This window comes from Corvus cornix, chromosome 13 (assembly GCF_000738735.6).
Source record: "Corvus cornix cornix isolate S_Up_H32 chromosome 13, ASM73873v5, whole genome shotgun sequence".
Taxonomy (NCBI): Eukaryota; Metazoa; Chordata; class Aves; order Passeriformes; family Corvidae; genus Corvus; species Corvus cornix.
The window spans coordinates 6,776,601-6,800,004 of NC_046343.1; the positions used below are offsets into that span (position 1 = coordinate 6,776,601).

The 23,404-nt window shown below is 54.4% G+C and overlaps 1 protein-coding gene across 2 annotated transcripts; it reads right to left on the reverse strand.

The window, feature by feature from the left end:
- Nucleotides 1–541: 541 nt before the first annotated feature.
- LOC104689565 (proton-coupled amino acid transporter 1-like) lies at nucleotides 542–23,050 on the reverse strand. Of its 2 annotated transcripts, none has more exons than XM_039559383.1 (11): nucleotides 23,001–23,050; nucleotides 19,531–19,678; nucleotides 18,730–18,820; nucleotides 18,043–18,131; nucleotides 17,717–17,812; nucleotides 16,925–17,009; nucleotides 14,626–14,844; nucleotides 14,294–14,392; nucleotides 12,694–12,860; nucleotides 6,263–6,432; nucleotides 542–3,482 (listed from the first exon to the last, which is right to left on the reverse strand). In XM_039559383.1, exons 2-11 carry the CDS (start codon nucleotides 19,671–19,673, stop codon nucleotides 3,214–3,216), a joined length of 1,428 nt encoding a protein of 475 aa, XP_039415317.1. In that variant the 5' UTR covers nucleotides 19,674–19,678; nucleotides 23,001–23,050; the 3' UTR covers nucleotides 542–3,213. The 2 variants fall into 2 exon arrangements, with proteins under 2 accessions (XP_039415317.1, XP_039415318.1); XM_039559384.1 differs by having other exon boundaries at nucleotides 16,890–17,009; nucleotides 23,001–23,042.
- Between the last annotated feature and the right edge of the window lie 354 nt (nucleotides 23,051–23,404).

Sequence of the window (23,404 nt, forward strand, 5' to 3'; positions counted from 1 at the left end):
GCTCAACCCTACAAAAGGATGGCTGTGGATCCCACCATGGTGACTCTCCATACTCAGAAAGACCCTGAAGCACCAGGAGCTGCCTGTGCTCAGCCGTCCCTCCTGCCCTGTCATTCAGGTGACCTCAGATCCAGTCCCCATCAGCCTGCAAAAGCCTCCTAGTTTAACAAAAAAATTATGCCAGAGTTTCTAAAGATGAACTTTTTATAGCACTGATTTCCCCAACAGCCCTGTAATGACACACTGCAATGGCATGAATTATTCAGCAGAGAGGATAAGCGAGCTGCAGCAGTGCTGGCAGAGTCTCCTAGTGCGGAATGACTTTTGCTCCTTTGATGTCTTGGGCGGATCAGCAGCAGCTCAGCATCCCCCATCTTTTTTTCACATGCCAGGCTCTTCTTTCAGCTGCAGCCCCACTTTTGGCATAAATAGGGAGATGAGAAACCAAGGCACAGCTTTGGTGGGGTAGAGAAAAGCCCAGCCCTACAAGCCCATAAGCTCTGCCCACAACCTACTTGCATAAATGAGGTCGGAAGAAAAATTAACTTTTCCGAGCAGCAAAGCTGGAACACTTTTATTTGAAACCCTCACTAGGAGGAAAAATCGTGTGTGCTGTGTGGGTGGGGGTGGGAACAGCACAGGGTGGGATCCTGGCTGCCTGCTGGGCTCCACATCTCCTGCTCTCACTTCTTTTGGAAGAGAAACCCACACTTCACACCCCAAAGCCTTTACACATAAAAAATAGATCATATTTATTGATTAAAGTAAGATACATGATTCAGGTGCAGTAGCAGCCCTCCCACTGGGCAGCACCCGTGCTGTACACTGACAATATCCATAGGCACGAGACATGGACGTGACCATCGCTATATTTACACAGACAAGTTTCTTGGTTACTGAGCAGCCTACAATATACAAGTGTCAAGTTTTCGTGTCCATCGGGTCCTGCACCAGCTCCCCCTGGCTCAGCAGAGGCCCCACACCATGTGTGCCACCAGCACCCCATCTTCAAACACCCCTGCTCACCCCAACAAAAGGGAAGAGCTGCAAAACCCATTTAATGCTTCTGTGATATCCCAGTCCCCTTGGAAACTAGGTCTTCACTGCTGCTTGCAAAGTGAGTTTGGATGCCAAGAGCCTGATCAGCAAACCCACTGATGCCCAGTGCCAGGCTGGGGACATGCCTTGGCACACAGCTGTCCCTAAAATGTGGCCAGCTTTCTTGGAGTGCACTACTAGCAGGGCAACAGGAAGCATCAGACATCCCTTGCTCGTCACAGCACTCCCTCCTCTGCTGAGGGTGAAATTCTGACTCAAACCCAACCCCAAGGGCCACGCTGGGGTCAGTACACAGAGATGGACCCGAATATTGCACTTCTCCCGCCTGTGTCATGCCCTGGAGCCCCTTCCCAGCCCTGGGTGCTTCCTCTCTATCCCCATGGTGCCCTCCAGAGGGAGGATTTGAGTTAAAGCTTTGCTCTGCTCCTGACCAAGCAATGCTGGTCATGCCAAAACCTTCCCCAGCACAGCCTTGGAGGAGATGAGGTGAACCCCAAGAGATGCAGGGAGCAGGTGAGGGGCTGGAAAGGGGCAGTGACGTGACACAGACCCACCCCACACCTGGCCACGTACCAGCATGGGGCACCCAGAACTGCCAGCAAAGTGGACACAGTGCAGACACAAGCACCACCGAGGGAGAGCCAGGCTGCAGGGACACTGCTCCACACAGCCCTCTCCTCCCAGAGCCCCATCAAACACCAAAAATAACCACAAACCTCTGCCTCCACCAAAGACGGGAACGCAGCCCACTGGTGCTGTACTCACCCTCCTTTCCCACCACCAGCAGCCTTTGCCCACCCCCAGGGAGACACGGCTGCAGTGGGATGAGGGATGAAGGCTCTCCACAGAGAGATGGCATTTGGGAGATGCTGTGTCAGTAGGCAGGAGTTCGGCCTATCCTGTGGAGGATGCATTTGCTCCCTTGTCTTAAAAAAAGTAGAAATCCAGCAGAAAGGCAAGGAAATTCTCTAGGGAGGAAGCTGGGTTCTCAGAGGAAGGAAAGCAGTAGTGCCGTGGGACTGTCCCCACCAGGCATGCACCAGCCACGACAAAAGAAGCAACAGGAGCACAGGGAGAAGTGCTAGGGAGCTGCATCCTACAGGAGGAGAGGAGCTGGGTGGAGGCAGAGGATGCAGAGGAAGTGGAACCAGGAGAGAAAGGGTTAAATGAAGAAATATCATGGAGTTTTTGTGTGTGATTTGACATTCAGTATCGGCCTGCAGACGCAGGCGGAGCGTGCCGGGGCCAGCTCAGGCACTGTAAACAAGGTGATGTATTCTTGTGGCGCGTGGGCAGCTTGTGGTGACCGCAGGGGACACCCTGTCCCACCCAAAGGGGACCAGCTCAGCCCCTCCTTATGGCAGAGCCTGCTTGCTCCCCAAACGCCTGGGGTTCCATAAAGCTTCTGAAAGCCAAGCACTGAGTTGTGCGCTGGATGGGGATAAATGAGTGTCACTACTGAAAGCGTGGGCCAGGGCTCAGCAAACCCTCGCAGGCCAGGGAGGTGCCGTGCCCAGTGCCCAGCTCCAGGGCCTGCTCAGACTTCCTGCTCAAGGTAGCTGGAAACAGAGCTGGAGCACTGCAGGAGCCAATGCTCATGGCTGGGGATCCAGAGCTGTGGGCCCTGGGATGCTCCTCACCTCAGGCTCTGCCCACCCTCCCCACAAGGCTGGGGTGAGGAAGCAGCTCCATGCTCTTTAACCTGAGCTGAGGTTTGTCTGTTGCTGTAAAAATAAAGTGCTCAGGGAAAAAAAAAAAAAAATCAAACTGGCACAAAAAAGAGTAGTCCCTGTTCCCTGCCCTGACTGAAGGGACAGGGGAAATATGGAAAGGTGGGGATTTAAAAAAATAAAAATAATAAAATAAAATCTACATCCCTGGGATTCCTCACCTCTCAAAGTGACTATTTACAACCACCTGCCCTAAGAGCCCCCAGGGAAGGCACTGCCCCAGCCTGGATCCCACCTTCCAGACACAGCCCAGGGCAGGATTCTGCTGCCGGGCAGCCGTGATAGCAGGCAGCCCCATCCTCTCCCAGACCAAACCCACCACGCCTCCCAAGAGGAGAGGGGAGGGCGTTCCCAGCAGAGCAGTGCCCAGTGTCCGTGCACCCCCAGCTCGGCAGCCGGCGGGGCCGGCGGGGCGGGGGGACTGTCACTGCACCAGGACAGTGGTGGCGTTCACCACGGTGGCCGCGGGTGCCACCAGCTCCACCAGCGCCTCGTAGGTGCCCACCACGAAGCCCACGAAGCCGAAGAGGCTGATGGCGATGTCCTTGGCGATGACGAGGGGGTGCATGCCCTCGGAGTAGTAGGTGGCAATCTCCAGCAGTGGGGGGAAGATGAGAGCCAGGGCGCTGCTGCTGACGGAGCCCACCAGGGAGATGACGAGGTCCAGGCGCGGGATGAGGATGGCCAGCACGCCTGGAGAAGGAACGGACACGACATCAGTGCTGCCACGTCCCAGACTGCAGGACGCTCCTCCCTGTGTCCAAGCAAGCAAAACCCCACCCAGGGATGCCGCTGGCTGAGTCACACCTCTGCCCGCCTCCCTGACAGAAGACAAGGCTGCATGTTTTTCCGGCAGTTCCTCCCGAAGAAGCAATTAAGCTGTTTGAATTAACAAGCCTTTTTGTCGCCCTGGGCACCACCAGATCGAGCTCCAGGGCTGAGCAGGATGGGTGCCGCTGGCTGCCAGCCTTCCCGACCGCCCCTGTGCGAGCCAGCACTCCTGCTCCCCACACCTGGGGAGCCATGAAGCCTCAGAAACCCCATAAAAGCAGGAGACGGGAAGAAAAAGGCATCTCCCCCCAAACCCAAATCAATCCGTGTGGTTTGCATGTGTTTAGAGCTGCTCCAGCAGCAGCACGCCCACGGCACAGCCCGAGGGAGAACATTTGTTAGGTGAAAACTGCAGCCAAGGAAAATCCCCTTGGGAGACTCCTGACAGCTTGAGTTTAGCAGTGCAAGCTCCGGGATATTCCTGCTCCCCCTCCTCCTGCACGGCGCCAGGGGAGGATAGAGGGATGTCACCAGAGCTCTGCACAACACAAGAGAACCCTCTGCAAGCAAAGCAGTGCTAAGCTCCAGTGCTTAACCAGTGACCAAGAGAAATAAATTGGTTTATTGCTTTGAAAGCTCTGCTTGGAAACAGGAGACACCTAGAACCACGGCAGGTCCCTCCTCTGTGGAGAAGGGACATCTCAGGGCTCCTTACTGGAGGGATTTGTTCTCTCCCTGGCTATCAGCTACAGGCAAGAGAGGCTGTTGGAGCCTCCCTGAGCCAAAGATCACCCATGGAACTGCAGGAGAAGGAAGGCTTGGGAGACTGACTGTGCCACCACTGCAGCACTGCTGTCATCTGGATAAGCCTAGAGATAAACCATCCCTTCACCAAGGGAAACAGCAACAAAGGTCCTGTGCCAGTTTATCCTGGTGCTCAGCCCTGCACAGAGCCGAAGGAGTGCTCTGCCAGGTACCAGCTGCAAGCAGCATCCCTGCTCCAGCAGCCTGTGTGGAGAGCAGAGCAGCTCCCCTCCAACAGCATCTTCAGCCCACTCCACACTGCTCTTTGGACTCAAAAGTAAACAAAATTATTAACTTCCCTCTAAAATAAGAGATTTGAAGCACCAGCTGCAGTCCTCAGCCTCCGGGGAAACAGTCTGATTTCTGCAGGTATTAATTCAAAGGGTTTTATGTGTGCTGGTTTTGAAGTCTAAGCTTGAAAGACACCCATACACCAGATTGCATCCTCTCTTTGGAGCTAAAGCTCTGGTGGGGGCTTGTTGTGCGGCCACACAGTCATCCAATGAATATTCATGCAACCCCCCTAATTGCTTTTATCCTCAGCAGCAGCCACAGAGATCCCTTACATGGAAGGGTGAGGGGAGGAGGTACAAAGGAACCAGCATCCTTCCCCCAACACCTCTGCTGCCTCCCTACTCCCAAATAGGAGGATACAGCCACTGATGATGCCTAAAGCCATCCCATCTCTCCAAACCTTCACTTCCCTAGCTTGGCACAGCCCAATACCCTCCAGGAGAGGCCCCAACCCCACAAGCAGGCTCCCAGTCCACCTACAGCACCAGGGTGACCAGAGCACATTGCCCAGCATGGCAGGATTTCATCCCTGCACCCTCTGAGGACATGAAGGCTTCAGGAACTCAGCACAGAGGAGATGGGCCTTGCCCACCTCTGTTAATGCAGCGCTTCTGGCCCATCATTAGTGAGAGCCCAGAAACAGCAGCACCCTGCTCCCAGCCTGCTCCACCACCCCTGAGTGAGCACCATGCTCCTCTCAAACCCAAACCAAAGCCAGCTGGGACACGTGGCCAGGTCCCTGATGCTCAGCTCTGGTGCATCAGCAGCATCAAGCCATGGAGCAAAGCTCCATTTCAGCAGGGGACGCCGGGGAGCTCAGTCAAGCGTCTCAGCTCTGCTGACAACAGCAAGCATTTAGTCCTCAGGAATCAAAGCCAGCCAAAATCAGATACCACCTAATTTCCTCCACACCTTTCCCAAAGGTCCACCAGGCTTGAGCCAGGAGCCTGTTCCACCAGAACCTCACTACAGGCACCACACACCATGAAGGGAAGGGACCCTGTGGGGCTGCTCCAGGCACACCTGCCCTGCACACTCTGCACTGCAGCATGCCAGGGCTCTGGTTCTGGGTCACCTACCCCTGTCAGTTGTCTCCTGCTGTGCTCCATGCTGCAATGAGTGCATGGGCACAGGAACACCCCATCCCTCACGGTCAGTGACTCCTCGGCAGTCGTGTCCCCATCACACAGGCACGAGGAGCCTGGCTGCACACTGCCTACGGAAAACAGCCTCTGCTCTGGGCTGCCCTGGCACTGAACCCTGTGCTGGCTGTTTCATGCAAACCCTGGTGGGACTCAATGTCTCACAGAATTGCCATCAGGAGAATCCCAGGCCTGAGGCTCCATGGGGATCTGCCACTTCTAAACGATGCAGTTTACTACTCCACTGAGAAGACTGGTCCCATACAGAGGGGGCAGAGGACCACGGCTGCTGCTCCTTGGAGGCCACCTTGACCTGCTGGCTTGCATTAGCCAGGCCCAGGGACTGCCAGCTGTGAGGGCTTGAGCAGCAGGGCCAGAGGTGCTGGGGCGAGCGGTGAAGGCTCAGTGGGAAGGAGGTGCCACAGCATTATAGGGAAGTCAGACAAGGTGGTTTGTACTCACAGGTCACACAGACCAGGGCCATCCTGAGGAGCAGGTTGACCAGCCAGCCCCAGCGCTCTGACACCCGGGCCACGAGGGGAGGGATGATGATCTCGGCAGGCACGTAGAACTGCACGGCATAGGTGAAGAAAATCCCAAAGGAGAAGAGCAGCTTGACAGCTTGGTACAGCCTGCAAAAGACAAGGACACAGTGAGACAGGCTCTTGCTCCAGCCCCTGCAACATCAACAGCAGAAAGCAGAAGGAGAATGCTCTGCAAAGACTTCTGTGAGTCAGTGGTCTCCGCTCCTGAGCACTCTCTTAGAAAATCAGGGGTGATGCATTTAATTCACAAAGACCTTTCTTGAGCAAGAGACAGCAAAGACACGTATCAGCTGCAGCCATGATTACACATTCCAGCTACTGCTTGGCTTCTGAGGAGGGGGAAGAGGATGGCATTGCTGGGATAACTCTGGGCTTCCATGCAAAGTGAATATCACAATGTTCCAAAAGCAAAGCAACATGAACAGGCAACTCAGCCTCCTCCATCAAACAAAAAAGACCAGCTATTTTTGGAATGCTGCATAATACATGTTTGGGGGGAAGACAGTTAAAAGAGCAGTTTGGGCTGAGCAGAAGGAAGGCAGAGTGCAGAAGGCTGCAAACAGCACCTCGGGCTCACCCCAAGTCAGATCTCACCATGTCCCAGATCCTGCAGCAATGCAGTGTGGCTGCAGGAGAGAGCCAGTCACAGGTGACCACAAGGCACCTCCCAGCCCCACCTCTGCCCTCAGCTTCCCAGCAGCAGAAAAAGCCTCTCCAAAAGAGAAGTAACATCTGGTTACCTCACATATGGTCCTAACCCTTCCCCAACTCAAGACATGATAACCAAGCAGGAAACGTGGGTCCTGGCCATACCACTTGGGTAAATATGGGGTGAATCCAAGCTGAGGAATGTATCTGGCTCCTGCCTTCCCTCTACCTTTTTTGGGCCTGTGCCCTTCTGTACGCTGTGTCTCAGCATCCATCTGCTATGACAGCCTCAAATCAGAGAAATCCAAGCATTCCCATGCAAGACAACTTTGAACGCTAGTGGCAGATTATGGCAGAATCAAACATTTCCCACAGACAGAGTTAGGGATCACCTAAGTGAATGGAATGTTACACAAGTCTATGGGACCAGACCACATGTATTCAAGGTTGTGGCCAACAGCAGCCTGAAGCCACCTTATCATCTTCAAAAGAGCAGGGTGCTCAGAAGAGGTCCTGCTGCCTCAGGAGGAGAATAATATCCACCTTCAAGAAGGATGAGGGAAGCTACAGGCTAATCAGCCTCACCTCAATCCCCAGAAGAGTATGGGTTAAGTTCTCCTGGCTTCCATTTCCAGGCACATACTGAACAGTAGGGAGTGCCAGCAGGGATTTGCCAAGGGGCAATCATGGAAATATCCTCATCAGTGACCTGGATGAGTTTTCAGTGACCCAGAACACATTCTCAGAAAATTCCAAGCAAGATCAAATTGGAGGAAATGGCTGACACAGCTTGGAGCAACAACATGATGCCATAGGCAAAGCTCAAGTGCAAAAACAAAATCCCATGCATGGGAAGGGGTGGGGCCAGGAGAACAGGACCTGGGGCTCTTGGTGGGCGGCAGACTGAACACGAGCCAGTGGCAGGACCCTGCAGTGACTAAGGTCAATCACAAATCAGGCTCTTAGCAAAAGCATAGCCAGGAGGTTAAGGATAGGGATTATGGGATTACTTTCTTGTTTAGGGCTTGTGCATCTTGAGTATTGTGTCCAGTACTGATACTCCCACGACAGGACACTGACCTATGTGATGGGTTAGCAAAGCATAGCCTCTGAAGTGATGTTCTTGCAAAGGGGTTCTTACAGCTCCTCTGTGACCTGACAGAACCTATCAGCTGGCCAGTTTGAATATGGACAATTCATTGAGCCACTTAAAATCGTGACCGCCTCTGTGGTCCACACTTAAGAATAGACAAACCCCGGGCAGAGGCTCTGTCTCGTTTCCAGCGCTGGCACAGGTGGCTGCAGGTCCCCATGTGGGGGTTGGTGGGCCCAGCCCAGGCCCTGCTCGGGCCAGGCCAGGCCGGGCCACGGCCATCCTGGAGCCAATGGGCCCTGTTCCACCCACAGAACCCCCCCACAGCCCTGCTGTGGGCAGCCAGAGCGGCCCAGCTCCCCCTCTCCAGTGCGGCCAAGATTCAGCCGAAAGCTGCACCGCTGTCCAGCAAAGATCATGTGAGCAACAGCGATAAGGGAAATTCCAGCTGCAAGGCCGAGGTGAGATTAACCCTTTTAGTGCTGTGAAGAGCTGAAAACCTGAGGGAGGAGAAAGAGGAGATGCTTAAAGCTGAAATTCTGTTGTAAAGCTATGATGTATCAGAGTACCCGTTGTAATCTCATGAAGGCATGGGGGGGTGGAGCGTTCAACTTGTACTTGTGAGCAAAAGCACCTGCACTGAGATAGGCAGATGCTGAAGCAGCTGTAATTTGATGAGAAGTTTGAACAGGGAGAGATGGAAGCGATGAGGACTCTTACTCCACATGGAAAGGGGAAGACCTCTGTTCCTAGAGATGCTCCCAGAGATAGTCCTAGAGACAAAGATGAGGAGGACCCTTTGCTCCCAGGGAAGGAGAAGGGCCTCTGTTCTTAGAGATGAAATGCTCCCAGAGATGGGTAAAGAGAACTTTTGTTTCCGAACGGCTCAACCTTAAAACTGTACCCCAGTAATTCAAGATTGGACCCTCGAAAGCAGTTGTGGGAAAAGCTGCAAGTTGGGGGAAGGGACTCACATGCGAGCAGAGAACCAACCCGGGCGGCTGTCTCATTGTGATAATGTTTTCATAGCATGGGCAAGAGAGACTCCTCTTCCTAAATGGACTGAACAAGGTTATTATGGAAGTGGTAAACAGACTGAACATCTCAAGGGTTGTCTTTTTACATTGTCAGTGGGAGAAGGGAGGAAGGTAGGGGGAGCAGAAGAGTTCTGAAGGTGTGGTATGATTTTATTTTTCCTTTTTCCCTCTTTTAGGTCTGTTAATAAACTTCTTTATATTCTTTCAAGTTTGGTGCCTGCTTTGCTTTTCTCCTAATTCTTATCTCACAGAAGGTAAATAGTAATGAGTATTTTGGACCAAACCACTACACCTACCAGAGCAAGTTGAGTGCAGGCTACTAAGATGGTTGGGGCTGGAGCATGATTTACAAAATGAGCTCTGGGCTCATTCAGCATGATGAAAAGGTTAGAAGGGGATGTTATTAATGTCTTCAGCTGCCTAACAGGAGGGCATGGAGGAGAGAGTAACAGGCTCTTCTTGGAGCGTCACAGCAGAAGAACCAGGTGCAGTAGGACAGAGCTGCATCTCCAAAGGATGATTAAGGGCCAGAAGAAGAGCCTGGATTGGTTGGGAACCACTGTCCTTACCGATATTCAACATTTAAGCTGGCCCTGCTATGAGCAGGTGAGAGGACCCAGTGATCGCATGGTGTCCTCTCTAACCTAAATCACCCTGAGGTTCCACAGGCAAACTGAACGCAAAGTTATCTCCAGAGTCCAGAGTGCACCCATGCAGCCACACGTGCGCACAGGAGCCTTGAGCCACTGACTGGCATATCTTATCACTGTATTCCCAAGCAAGTGATTCTATAAAAACCATGAAGTGCTCCAGGGCAATTCATGATTAATAGCTGTTACTAAAAAAAAAAAAATACAGAAGGCTGTGTACCTGTCCTGCACAGGTCAGGAACCAGGACAACAAGATCAAAGGGCATTTTAAATTCCAAGAAGAGGAAGAATTCAAGCATTACCCTTGATCCACAGAAAACAGGGGCCCATGCAGGGCCTTGGAGAGGCACTCTGCCAACCGCAGCAACGCCTGCTTCAATCCAGATTGCCATGCCAGGCAATCCCAAAAGGCTGCAAGAAGTGAAATACCCTCCTGGGACCGTAAGCTCTGTCATTACCTACCTTCAACCGGCCACATGCAACCCAACAGCTTCCCCCTCACTATAGCATTTCTTCACCCTTCAGATGGTGCAGTGAGGCAACCCTTCCGAGGAGGCAAGGAGGATTTCTGCACAGCAGCACAGTATTTTGGACACTGTGGTTAGACCTGGGCACTGGGAACTGACACACTCCTCATTTGAGGAAGCTGTGGTTTCAGAGAAATGAAATTGGGAAAGTCCTTAGTCACCCTATAACTCAATGATTCCCAAGATGTTCACCAAATCTGCTCCAGAGACCTCCAGGCAATGGCTACAGACAAGGAAGGCTGCAGCACCTCCACCACAATCCTTGCCTTGTCTCCCAGGTTGCAGGCAAACCCCATGACTTCTCACCCACAGCCTTTATGACCAGCTCCTGCAGCCCAGCCTTTTACTGCCAGAAAGAAAACCTGCGGGCGAGGCAGGATGGGCAAGACACTCATTTCAAGAGCAAGTCTTTACCCAACACCTGTGGTTTAATGCACAGGAGCAGTAGTCAAGATTTTATCTCAACTATCACAGCCCTTACTTGAGGTAAGTCCAACATCCACTGAATGCTCTGCCCAGAGGCGACGTGCACAAACATCAAGGTGTCCTGCGTGTCCCTCTCAAGTGACAAGGACCACAGCACACCTTCCCTGCAGCTGCCAGCAGGAGCCCTGCCACATGCCCAGGTTTCCCCAGGTGCTGATTCCAAAGGGCTGTTCTCTTCTCACTACCCAAAAAACCCTATGGCTACCTTCAGAAAAGTAGTTTACTTTAAGAAAAGACAGAAGGTGTGGATACTCCTAGAAACATGCATTTGCACTCTTCTCTCTGTAGCCTAGCAGGTCACAATAATCCCATTCTAAGGACCTGTTCTAAAGGTATGTCATTCTTCAGGGCAAACAGAGCTGAGATTCCCTGCAGAAGCCCCTTTGCAGCATTTCAGGTCAGCAGATGCCATTGCAGGCTGTGGCACGCAGAGCCCAAACCTGGAAATGACCTGCTTTCCACCTTCAGAAGTAGCAGCATCTCACCCCCTCCACACTGTACTTCAGTTTACTGAGCAGAAGAGATCACACCTCCTGTGCTCGGCACAGTGGGATTGAGACCTCCCTACAACACAGGCACATCTTTCCACCAGCCCCATCCCTCCTCATTGAGAGCAGGGACCTGGCAGAGCTCCAAGCCCCTGCAGGGGACAAGACAAGGCTCTCGGCAGCAGCAGGATCTTCTACCACACCAACACCAACATCCAGCAGAGCAGTCACTACACAGACCCAGCATGAATGAACATCCATGCACTCAAACTGAAAAGAAACCCACACAGCAATAATTAAAGCAAAACCAGGCTCTATTTTCATCAAATCTTTGCTGTCTCCAGAGGCCCAGCTGTGCAGCTCTACAAGGGCAGCATGTGGAAGCCCCAGTGATTCAAAACTTGAGTCCTGCCCAAATTTACTCCAACAGTGAGACAGTGAGTCACACTGCATGGTGCTGGGTGCTACTAGCAGCAGAGAGGATGGGCAGGGGAGGAGGACAGGCACGCCCAGCTCCAGTTCTCACTCTGGTCTCTTGCAGGATTTCAAGCCAGCAGAGACCATCAAAGAGAACTGCTTGCATTTCTCCTGTGGGATGAATACGGAGCCATGACACCCATCCCCCAGGACAGAGCAGCACACAGCTTAGGCAGCTGCTGCAGCAGCCACCAGCCCTGGCAAGAGGAGCAACAACACCTCCAAGCAGGCAGGCATGGGGTCAGGCCACAGGGCTCCAGACAGCAACTGGAGCATCTCAAGAGGCTTCACCAGATCCCAGAGGACAGACAGGTCTGGGAGGCTGCTGCAGAGCTCAGCCCCCATGGAAGGAAGGGGTATCCTCATGGCACCAGTGCTCACAGGCAAAGCATTGGCTCGAAATGAGCCACATCCAGGCACAATGTGGATCCAAGAAGTGGGAGTTTGAGCTCCAGAGCTGCAAACAAGGAGCACAACCTACACATGGAGACATCACATCTCACTCCCTCTGGGAGCTCCCAGCTTTGGATTTGTTTTTCATGTGCTACATTTGAGGAAGAGAAGCAGGTTTCGCACAATTCAGTGATGTTCTGGTACGGCTGCACGGGGGTTGTCTTCAACATCTGCCAGCCAGAGCACTGCTGAGAGCCAAAAAGATGCCACAAGGCTCCAAGAAAAAGGCAGGAGTTGCACCAACCCAGGCAGGGACCACCAGGGACCCCAATGAAGCAGCCTGAGCTCCAAGACCAGGCTCAGACACCACAGCAACGAGCCTCTTCTAGCCTATACATCAGACAACCCTAGTCTCACTCCTTGAAGTTTGGCAAATATGGCTATCTTCATGCTCACCCAGATTAGTTCTCTCAAGGAGTCCCCTGCCACCCCCTCTCCCACCTCCCTGTCTGGGACCCCCCAGTCCTTCAACTCCCCACAGGGACTCACCAGCAGTTGGGCAGGTTGAGTGTTATGCTGGCCTGAATGTCTGCCCCGAAGCGCAGGTACCCCAGGACGCTCAGGCTGATGTACAGGATGGTGACAGTGGTCATCCCCACATAGAGGATGACTGGGAACTGCCGGGGGTTCTTCATCTTGTTTTCCAGAGGCAGCACCTGGGAGAAGACGAGGAGGAGGAGGAAGATGACAGAGCAGCAGGTTGCCCATTCCTCTATACTCCTCAGGCCCAAAAAGCTGGAGGGGCAGCCCCATGGCCAAGCACATCCCACCATGCCAGGGGATGGGATAGTCACACATGGAGCCTGGAAAATCCAGCTGAAAAAAAAACTGTACTGGAGATCAAGTTTCTGTGCTCCCATTGGAGACCTTCAGGCTCAGCACAGGAAGTCTCCAGCAGGTCACCCATGAGCTTGCCTTAAGAATGGGACCTGCTCCCTGCCCTTGGCAGGAGCTGTTCCCAGTGCTGGGTCTTGGGGCAATACCAACCACCCAATACCTTGGGTGCATTACACTCTGCACTCCAAAACAGCACAGCCATGCCCATTATTTTACACTGTCCTATTTTCCCCAGCAAATCCTGGAAAGACCAAGACACTCTCCTCTGCTATCAAGTTTGTCTGGTCAGATTTCAACCAGGCAGGACAATAAAAAGAGGAAGGACAGAGGTAAGTCTCTGACCTCTATAATGCTAACACTAAAAATAGGCCCTCAGCAAACATTTTTATAACTGTCCTTGGGTGGTGTTGATTTCAAGAAGAGACACAGTGCCAGATCTGGTGAGGAGGTAGGACAGGAATAACTTTTATTTGCTTCTTCACCTCCAAGTCATGCAAGGAGGAGAGCATTTGTGCCTCAGTGCTGGCAAGAACCCTCTGCCCAGGGCATAGCATTCAGTAAACACTCCTCCTGTAATGGATTTGGCCCTCTCCAGCCCCATGTTTACACAGCCAGCTTATATTAAGAGATGAAAACATTTTTTCCTCCTTTGAAGGGAGCTCCCGGAAACAACCCACAACATCTTAGGGAATCATTAAGCTCTCCACCCACCCAGCCAGCTTTTTTCATGGATACAGTTGGTCTATTTACAGCATCTTGCATGAGAGGCCCATTTGCATGGGCAGGCTGGGGCCACGCGGCTGCCGAAGGGAGATCTCGGTGCCTCCGCAGCAGGGTGGGAAGGAACGGATCACATCTTTTCATGCCAGACTTTTTGGCCTCTCATTTAGGCAACTTCAGGATCCAGCCTGGTAACAAGACTCAGGACAATTCCTGATCTGCAGGCCAGCCAGCAGAGCCCAAGGCAGAGGCTGGTGTGATTCTTGATCTACTGCCACATAAAGCCACCTTTAAAGCAGCAACCAACCTCCTGAGGTTTGGAGCACGTGTTCCTCCAGCCTCAGATGGAAGCACCAGAGTTTGACCCAGGAGATAGCCTGGAGCTAAAGCTAACAGCATCATCCAGAGTTTGGGCTATTGTCTGAGAAGTTCAGCTGCAAATGCAGCTGCAAAGCAGAGCAGGTGCTGCAGCAAGTCCGAGCACGGCTGAGCCTCCTGTGCAGCAGTCCCACTGCCCCACACCCAGACTTACCACGCCAATGCCTTCAAAAGCAAAGATCGCAGTGCCAAAGAACAGAGGGTAGGTCTTCCAGGCTGCTGCTAGAGGCAGGTTTCTGGGATCAGGAATGTCCTGGAAAAAAGCCCATGCAGAGTTCAGACACAGGGAGGATGGGGAAGACCTGGCCTGTTCCCATCACTCCCTGTCAAAGCCCCACAGTGCAGGGAAAGTCCTGCAGGGCAGAAAGAACCATCATGCCCACAGGAGCAAGCAGCACCCCACAGCATCCAAACACCCCGAGCTCCCTCCACCTGCAAGAACACGGGACAGCACAGAAATGAGAAGGGGGAATCGTGCACACCTACCCTGACAATGTACTGGTAGATCACAACAAGGCTGACAAGCATGGCCACATTGGCCAGCATGGAGCAGATGGACAGGACCTTGAGGTTCTGGATGAACGTGAGCAGCACCACGAAAGGCAGGAGGGAAAGCATGTACAGCCGGGAGTCCATGGTGGGGGTCATCACCACCGTCCTGTTCGAGCTGCAGTCATTGGTGGTCCCGTTTGCAGCAGACACAACCTGGGGAAGCACAGAAAGCCCTGGTGAACCCCATCTCACAGGCCTAAAAGCCACAGATCTTAGCAGCCCATTCCAGGTGGGTCAGAGCACCCCAAGAGCTCACTTCAAACACAGCTAGCTGATTAAAATCATACCAACACATGTTTTCAGATAGTTCTGAAGCAAATCCCTGTTGTCTTTCAGGGGGCAGAGGTGGGACTGGCTATGGCACCTGAGCCAAGACAGCAAATCCTGCCCGACCCCATGTTTACCAAGCAGGAGGACTCAGCAGCCAGGCACAGAGGGGGCAGAGAGCACAGGATGCATATTTGCACAGCCCCGAAGGCCAATTGAGCAGAGAGGAAATAGGCACTAAGTACTATTTCCAAAGGGCCTTTTCCTCTTGTTGCACCAAGTTGTTATCTAAGTCACACAGTCCTTCAGTCAGTCAGCGCCCCCGTTCACGTGCAAGGACATCTGGAAACTACTGCTGGCCTCTAAGTTCACTTTCTTCATGACAAATCATTCTTTCCTTGGGTCTTTCATTCCAAAGGCACTCCAGGCCATGTGCTCACTTCTAGAGATAGCTCAGGAACCAGGAACCAGGTGGCTGAGCCATCCCTCCCAAGGGCATGGGCTCACTGAATCACCAATACAACCATGACTAAGCTGGTTCAGGTCTTGTCCAGTCACTGCAGCAAAGAGCGACCTGAAAACTTATTTAACCTGCTCCAGAGCAAGTCCTGCCCCAGAGGAGAGGCTGAAGAACTCTGTGTAAACCAGCATCCTCTGTGGGAGAGGGCAGAGCAGGGCCACGCACCCATGGGGACAGTGCTGCTCAAGCCCCAGCCTGCCCTGCCTCTTCATGGCTTCCTCCAAAGCCGTTTTCCAAACCAAAGCCCTGCCCAACACAGCGGCACCTCGCCCAAGGTACCACCTGCACCATGACTCCCCACCTAACACGCTGTTCCTCACCACAAAAAAAACCAAGCAACACTCCCCTCTCCCCACCCAAAAAAATTCCAAAACTAAAGCCAAGGGGTTTCCCACCTGTGGCCTAAAAAAATGGTGTGGATTTGCAGGTTTTTGCAAATTTCCCTTGAGGCTTGAGGCAGCCTTCAGTCTTTGCTGTGAGGGGCTGAGGAGAAAGAAGCCCACCTTGAAGTGGAGCAGGGGGCTGTTCCCAGGGGTGGGAGCCAGCAGCAGCCTGGTCCCTGCACACACCCTGCTGCCTCCTGCTCTCAGGGCTGGTGGCATCAGATCACCAGTGTCAACCCATTTACTCCTTCTGCCACCCCACAATGGGAATCTCCTCAGCTGCTGCTCCAGGAGCAGAGGAAGAGGCTCACACTGGCAGGACTCCCCCTTGCTCCCCAGAAGCCCCTCTGAAATTGATGGCCATCAGGGAAGGGCACAGCCATGGTGGTAGTGACCAGACCACTGCTGCAAGAGCAGAGCAAGAGCACATGGGGAAAAAAGCTGAGCAGTGCCTGCAAGGCACTGAGCTGGCAGAGGCTGGGAATGGGGACTCATTATTCCCAGTTTCTTACAGAACAGGAGCCAGCCAAGCGGTTCAGGGTTTCTGTTTATTTCCTCCTGAGGCCTGGCAGGAAGAAACTCTTTCTCTAAAGATGTAATTAAGCTCCAGAGCCACAGGATGAGGAAAGAAACTGGAATGCAAACAGATCCAAGGAAGGGAGAAGAGAGGTTCACAGCAGGTCCTGGGACTCACACATTACCATCAACAGCAATAAACCAATTAACTGAGTGGGACAGGACAGAAAAGGCACAGTCCCTCTGATTTCACCCCTTTCCTGTTGTTCCCTCACTAGGAATGGCCCCACTTCTCCTAGGCAACACAGACAGCTCCAGCACCTCTGCAAAATCACAGAGACTCTCAGGAAAACCTGCTCTGTTTGAACAGGAAAATCGATCCTCCAAAGTATCTGGGCAGAGGAGTGGTACTTTTCTGAGCAGCATATCCGACAGAAACCAGACCTTTGGTGAAGAACAGGGCACAGGACACAGGAACTAAGAACAGCCCAAGCACCTTCACACCCTCTCACCTCCCCCCTGCTCATGAAGGAGGTGTAAGTCCAACCTGCTTCAGATTGTCCGCCAGAAAGACAAAGTACACGCAGCAGAAACCCAACTGAGTGATGATCAGGAAAAGTCCCACTATACGCCTGGAAAGCAAAAGAAGACCATTTGTCAGCCAGATCATACAGAAGTAAGAGCGCACTTGGGTTGCTTTGGGTTGCACTTGCAAAGCGCAGAGATGCTGCTCTCCACAAGGTTGGGGTGTACAGGTCAGAGCACACCCAGCTCACTTCTCTGTGATCAGGAGAGAGGACCTTTTCTCCACCCAACCTCACAGATCTCAAGCTCTCCAGTCTCCCCATCACTTCCACAGGGTCAGGACCACCCTCAAGAGAAAAGTTTAGCATCTCCAGTCTGCTGCTGAATTGTCAGAGCGGAAAACAACACTCCCTGGACACAGGAACAGGGGAATGTTCCCATCCCCTGATGTGCAATGATCTGTGTGATGTAACGTGCGACACTCACAGGGCAGGGAGCAGCCACTGGATGTGTTCCATGTCTAGCAAGATGGGCCAGCACTGCAAGACCCTATTCATCCCTTTGTTATGCTGTGGAGACCGAGTTATCCCACTCCTTTAGTATAAGTCACATCTGGCTGGGGACAGTACTGGATCAAAGACCTCAGCATTACCTCTGGGGGACACTGAGCACTCAGGGCAGGTGAGCCAAATAGCATTTTATGTCACTTGTGCTTATCTGCTGACACAGCTCAGTGACCAGAGGCTCTTCTGTCCCAGCTGTAGCACATGCTGGGCTCAAAGACAAGTCCCTGCCTGGGGCAGGGGAGCAGTACCTTCCCCAGATGGCATGTGTCCTCAGGCAGGCACTGGGGCTTGCCTCCAGCCCGTACATCACGGCACCTCCATAGTCTAGAAACTGCTTCTGGAACCTGTCCAGAGAAGAGAGAAGGGTCATCAGATCAGCCCTGTCTGCTAGTTCCCAATGCAAATAGTGACATTAAAAGGAAAACAGTTCCTGTGAGAAAGAAGAGCAGTTCCCAACTGAGGCTTTGACATGGGCAACTTGCTGCTGAGGGGCTTTAGAAAAACCCCAGGGCTTTTTGGGCAAGAGGGAAGAACTGTAGGAGCTGCAGGGCTGAGAAGGGGAGTTGCTCCTTACCTGTTGCAGAAGTGATGGGCGCATTTCACCAGGATGCCCATGCAGTGCACAGCCACGACTCCCATCACCAGCAGGCTCAGAGGACCCAGCTGCAGGGAAGAGAGGGGGAAGGCTGCACTCTGACGGCCAAAGGCAGAGCTGCACGGTACCTTCTACTTCCAGACAGAACCCCACGGGCTGGGTGAGTGCAAACACCTCTGGAGGCTGAACCAGAGCTCTGGTGCAGCTCCCAGGAACCAGCCCCCCCAGGACCAAGGAACCCGACAGAGCCACGAGCTTGGCAGGAATGATGGAAAAGAAGCAGGTTGGGGCAGTTTGGGCGTAGCAAAGCACTTCCAGAATTGTTTTCCAAACTATCTTGCACATGCCTATTATGCAGATGATGAAGAGGTCATGGCCTGGACACAGCGTCCTGCCTGACCCCAGCAGAGGAAACCACAGGTGCAGCTCACACACTGAACTCCTTCACACCAGGCAGCAACAATGCAGGAGCAGCAGGAACAGTCTCAGCAGCAAAACAAAGCCACAGAGCTTGTGGTGCAAACATGTGAAAGTCACCAAACGCTGAGAGGCGTCTGGGCAGGGACTCACACCCCAACAGCCCCAACACTGGCCATGTGAGCTGCCCAGTGCCCCGGCGTCACTCTGCCCCACAAGCTCCAGCACAGCAGGGCTGAGCTGCCTTACCAGGATGCCGGCATTCTTCACAGCCAGGGGCAGCCCCAGCAGCCCCGTCCCGATATTCCCCTTCAGCAGATGGATCAGGGTCTGGTACCAACTGAGGGAAAGCAGATGCAGAGGTGACTGTCAGCAGGAGCCCACACCCAGACCATACACAGCTTATCCTGTTGAGGGTCCACAGCAGCTCTGAACTGCAGCAGGGAATGCACATGGAGGTCATAATCCTGTACCCTGAACCCAGCTCAGCTAGCTGGGACTGAGCTAGGTGTGAAGGCAAAGACCGAACAAACAGATTTCGGGTCGGCATTTGCAAAACCAACTTCATGGCAAAACCCAGTATAAGCACAGCCCAACACCAAGGAGCTGCACAAGGAAGTCTCTGAGCTGAAGGGATCCGTCTCTGTCAGGAAAAGACAGCATCCTCTGCACACCTGGGCACAAGGAAACCCCCAAAACATGGCTGCAACATGCCCACCTATCTTCAGAATATGGGCATGCTGTTTGCTTGCCACAGCTCCCCATCAAACCAAGCTGAAGCAGGGGAATACTGGGAAAAGCACCAATCACTGCCCACTGCCAGCAAGCCCAGCTTCACCGGAGAGCAAAGAGCAACACTGGGGCAGCTGCTTGCTTGGTGCCAGCACGCCACAGATGCAGGACCACAGCCCTGCCTTCATCACCCCCAGGAGAACTCCCTATAAAACCACGGCTCCAGCATCCTCCAGCAAAGCCAGCAGGGAGCCACCATGACCTCCTCCACCCTCCCTGGTGCCGGGCCAGCCCAGGAAAGAGGGAAGCATCACTCACGTTGTCCCGTTGGTCTCCCCAAAGCGCTGGTAGGACTCAGGGTGGGCAAAGCCATTCATGCCCTCGGGAGGGCTCCCCTCCGGTGTGACGTCTGTGGAGCTGTAGTCATTGTAGTCCTCGCTGCGGAGGCGCCGGGTGGACATGGTCCCTGTGGGGGCAGCAGCATTAGGGGTGCCCAGCTCAACAGCCCCATTCTCAGGCTCCTTGGGGTCAGTCATTGTGCAGAGAGACCGGCTCGCACTGCCAGAGCAAGGTCTCCTCCAGGGCTTTTATACAGTCACATGCTCCTGCCCAAGCAATCACGAAGTTGGCATGTCCTAAGGTCAAAGGTGCATGGCACATTCCCACTGGCTCTTCCTTCAGGCTCATGCCCATGTTTTGGGCACACCCAGCCAGAACGGGGTCAGGATCCTGCAGGCAGAGCCTGGAAGTGACCCACTTCATGTCAAACAAGGGAGCTGTGTACCCCTGCTCTAAGGGTGGTGAGTGTGACACCACAGGCAGTGGGGCAGGAGGGGACATGCTGGCACTGTGTCCCCAGCTCTGGCACTCAGGACTAGGGCTGTCAACTGGATGGGCCAGGAAAGTGTAACTGCTTTTAACTCGCACACAGTGTGCTGCAAGGGAACAGCTTGCTCTTGCCAGGGAAGGGAAAGTTTCCTAACTTCTCTTTTTTTTCCTTTTTTTTTCCTTACTGAAGACTTTTTATTAAGGAGAATTTTTACAAAAATTTATTATACTCCCATCAAAGAGGAGACCATGTGCTGACAGCAAAACACCTGCCCTAAAGGTTTCACAGCCACGGAGGTGCCTATGGGACCAAGGGGCTTCCCAGGATGAGGCACCTGCACAGCCTGGAGCTCTTGCTCCAGCAGAAACTCTAGCAGTGTCCAGCAAGCCAGGAGCACCAGTACAAGCCTCAACAAGGATACACACCTCATGCCTTTATCTGGAAAACAGTCAGCTGGTTCAATTCCCACACATGCCACACCCAGCATCCCAAACACCCACTGGGAAGGAGCACCAGAGGCAGGGAAATTATGTGCAAAGCTCTTGTGCCACAGACTGGCGACCCAATCCCTGCCCCACGGCTCCTCCGGGCTGTCGTGCACCATCCCTGTCCCAGCAGTCCTGGTGCTCCTCATCTCACTCCCCAGCACTGGTGGAGAACTGGGAGCAAGAGGAAGCAGCAGAGAAACGTCACTACTGCAAAAAACTATCTCGTTTCCTGCCAGAGCTCCTCATGCACCCACTGAGTCACGCGAGCACCCACCAGATGCAGCCTCAGCACAGACCAACACATCTGGCTGTGCAGGGAATGCTCAGCCCAGGCCACTCGGGTGCTGCTTCACCCCTAGAGCACCCAGGCATTCCCCAGAACACCACTCTGCAAACCTGGCTGCTACATAGAAAACAAGCCAAGAGCTGCAACCACTGGGAGGGTCCAGCCTGGTGATCAGAAGGGTAGCAGGGAGCAAGGGTTTTTCCTCTGCTCTGGATGCTCCAGATCCCAGCTGCTCTGGAGCAGTTATCCAGACCACAACAGCAGTGCTGTATTTCCTGCAGCACCAGGCAACAGCAGCAGCAGGAAGCAGCAGTGTGTCCCATGGAATACCAGGCTCTGGAGCAGCAGTGATGCTGGCAGGCAGACACTCCAGAGCCGAAGGCAGCACATGCATCACTCCTGCCCAGCCTCCTCCCTGGCAGCCAGGACATGTAATCATGTCCTGAACCAGCTCCGCCGCAGGCAGGGCGATCCAGCGAGGCAGGGAGCGGGAAGAACGGCAGCAAGAGTTTACACAAGGAAAGCGTTAGAAGCTATTTGTCATCGGTGACCGGCCCAAGGGGCAGGAGAAGGACCTGGGAGGCTCTGCCAAGCACCATGAGCTGGCAGAGGGCAAGGAGAGTGGGCAGAGGGGGTCCAGGGCTGGGTCGGGCATGGGTACCCTTCCCAAAGATGGCCTGCACAGCATCCAAAGTACCCACAGCAATGTCTTGCAGTTAAATACAACATGGTGACATCACTCTGCCTGATCGCTCCCTGCGGATTTTTTTTCCCCTTCAAGCAGGCCCGTCTGCTTTCTGCTTTGAAGAGCCAGGGAAATGCATTCATCTTGACTTGCCTGCCTTGTGTCTGGATTAAAGGTTGCGTGGCAGCAGGGAGAGAGCACTCTGCTCTCCCACAACCAATGAGAAAAGCTGCAAAACATGTCTCATCCACACAACAAACACTTCAAACCAAAGCAAAACCCCACTATGCCACTTCGCCACTTCCTTGTCATTGGAAACAGCAAAGACAAGAACATCCACATTTGGTTTCCACTTCAAACCCAAGTCCTTGGCCACTTTCATGTGCGCGTTTTGCCACCTACACACAAGAGCAATTTCATCCTATTAGGAAAGCTGGGGGGTAGTGACAGCACTCTGTCCCTTACAGTGACAGCCCCATGCCAGAAGTCAAAAGCAAGATGTGATTTGCTGCTGACCCTGACAGCTCTCCCCAGCTGAGCTGGAGTTGTGTGCAGATCAGGAAATCTTCTGCAAAAGTGAGCTTCACAGCAAAACTCACTGCTGGTTCCCATCATGCATGTTCAATCCTTAATTTCCAAAGCACTGCTTGTAACCCACCTCAGCATGACACAAAGGAGAGCCAGCACTGCCAGATCCCCCTGCCCTGCCTGCACAGAGGTCACAGACAAGCCCGTTCCCCAGGCCACCATGCCAACGCCAGCCCGACACCCCCCAGTCACAGCATCAGTCCTCTTGACCCTGTGCTACCCAGTGCTCCCACAGCTCCAGAGACCCCCCAGATTCACCCTTCCAACGTTTCACAGCACAGCCTGGTCCCCACAACCCAGCTTCTCCCCACAGGGAGGCTGCTGGGCACAAACCCCACCAGTCTCCACAGCTCCCACCCCAGCCAGGCTGAGCTGCCCAGCTCTCCTTGCATCCCCACAGAGCAGCACAGCTGAAGCCCGCAGAGTGTGGGACTCCCTGCACCCCGCCAGTGCCTCACAGCATCCTTACCAGCACCTCACACGGGGGGCTGTGCCCCCTACACTGCACGGCACGCCAGGACACTCCGAGAGGACACTCACGAGGTGCCAGCCCTCATGCAGGGCATCGCCAGCACTCCCCGGAACACCCATGTCAGCCTCCAGCACCCCCGGGGACCCCCAGCACCCATGTCAGCGGCCAGGACCCCCAGACCCGGAGCACCCACCCATGCCCAAGGGCTGCCACCGATGCCCTGGAACCCCGAGTCCCGTCAGCGCGCCCAGGCTGCCCCGAGCACCCACGCGGGACGCCGGCACTGCCGGAACCCCGCGCATCCACGGCGGCCACCGCGCCCCCCGCATCCCTGGGCACGCCGCGGGCTGACAGGCGGCTGACAGGCGGCTGGCAGCCCCCACCCGCAACCCCCCGGTCGCTGTCGCACCCCGGTCCCTGTCCCGGTGCCCGTCCCGCACCTCTCCGCCGCCCCGCACCGCCCGGCCCCGCCGGGCCCGCTCGCTCGGCCGCGCCGTCACGTGACCCCCGCTCAGCTGAGCGCGGCGCCTGCGCGCGGGGGGCGCTGAGGGCGAGGGGCGGGGCCGGGAGGCGCCGGGCGGGACCGGGGGAGGCGCGGCCGTGGCGCCGCCTGGCGGGCGGGCGGGCGCGGTGCGCAGCGCGGGTCCCGCGGCTGCGTGAGGGGAAAGGCGGGAGGGCGGAGCCTCGAGCCCCCCCACGGGCAGCGAGGGGCGGCCGGGGAAGGGAACGGGGCTGGGGAGGGGTGCGGAGCACGAGTACTCTGGGGGAGCTGAGGTTGTTCAGCTTGGAGGAGGCTCGGGGGTGGCTTTATCACTCTCTAAAACTCCCTGAGAGTGAAGCCAGG

Bases quoted from the DNA above. Each gene is read 5' to 3' on its own strand.
- LOC104689565 (XM_039559383.1), bottom strand. From the start codon at position 19,673: ATGTCCACCCGGCGCCTCCGCAGCGAGGACTACAATGACTACAGCTCC. The intron at 14,845-16,924 runs GTTGGACTTACA...GTGCTTCCCCAG, and splicing joins TGGCGGACAATCTGAAGCAG to GTTGTGTCTGCTGCAAACGG. The intron at 12,861-14,293 runs GTAAGTCTGGGT...GTCTTCTCCCAG, and splicing joins CTTTTGAAGGCATTGGCGTG to GTGCTGCCTCTGGAAAACAA.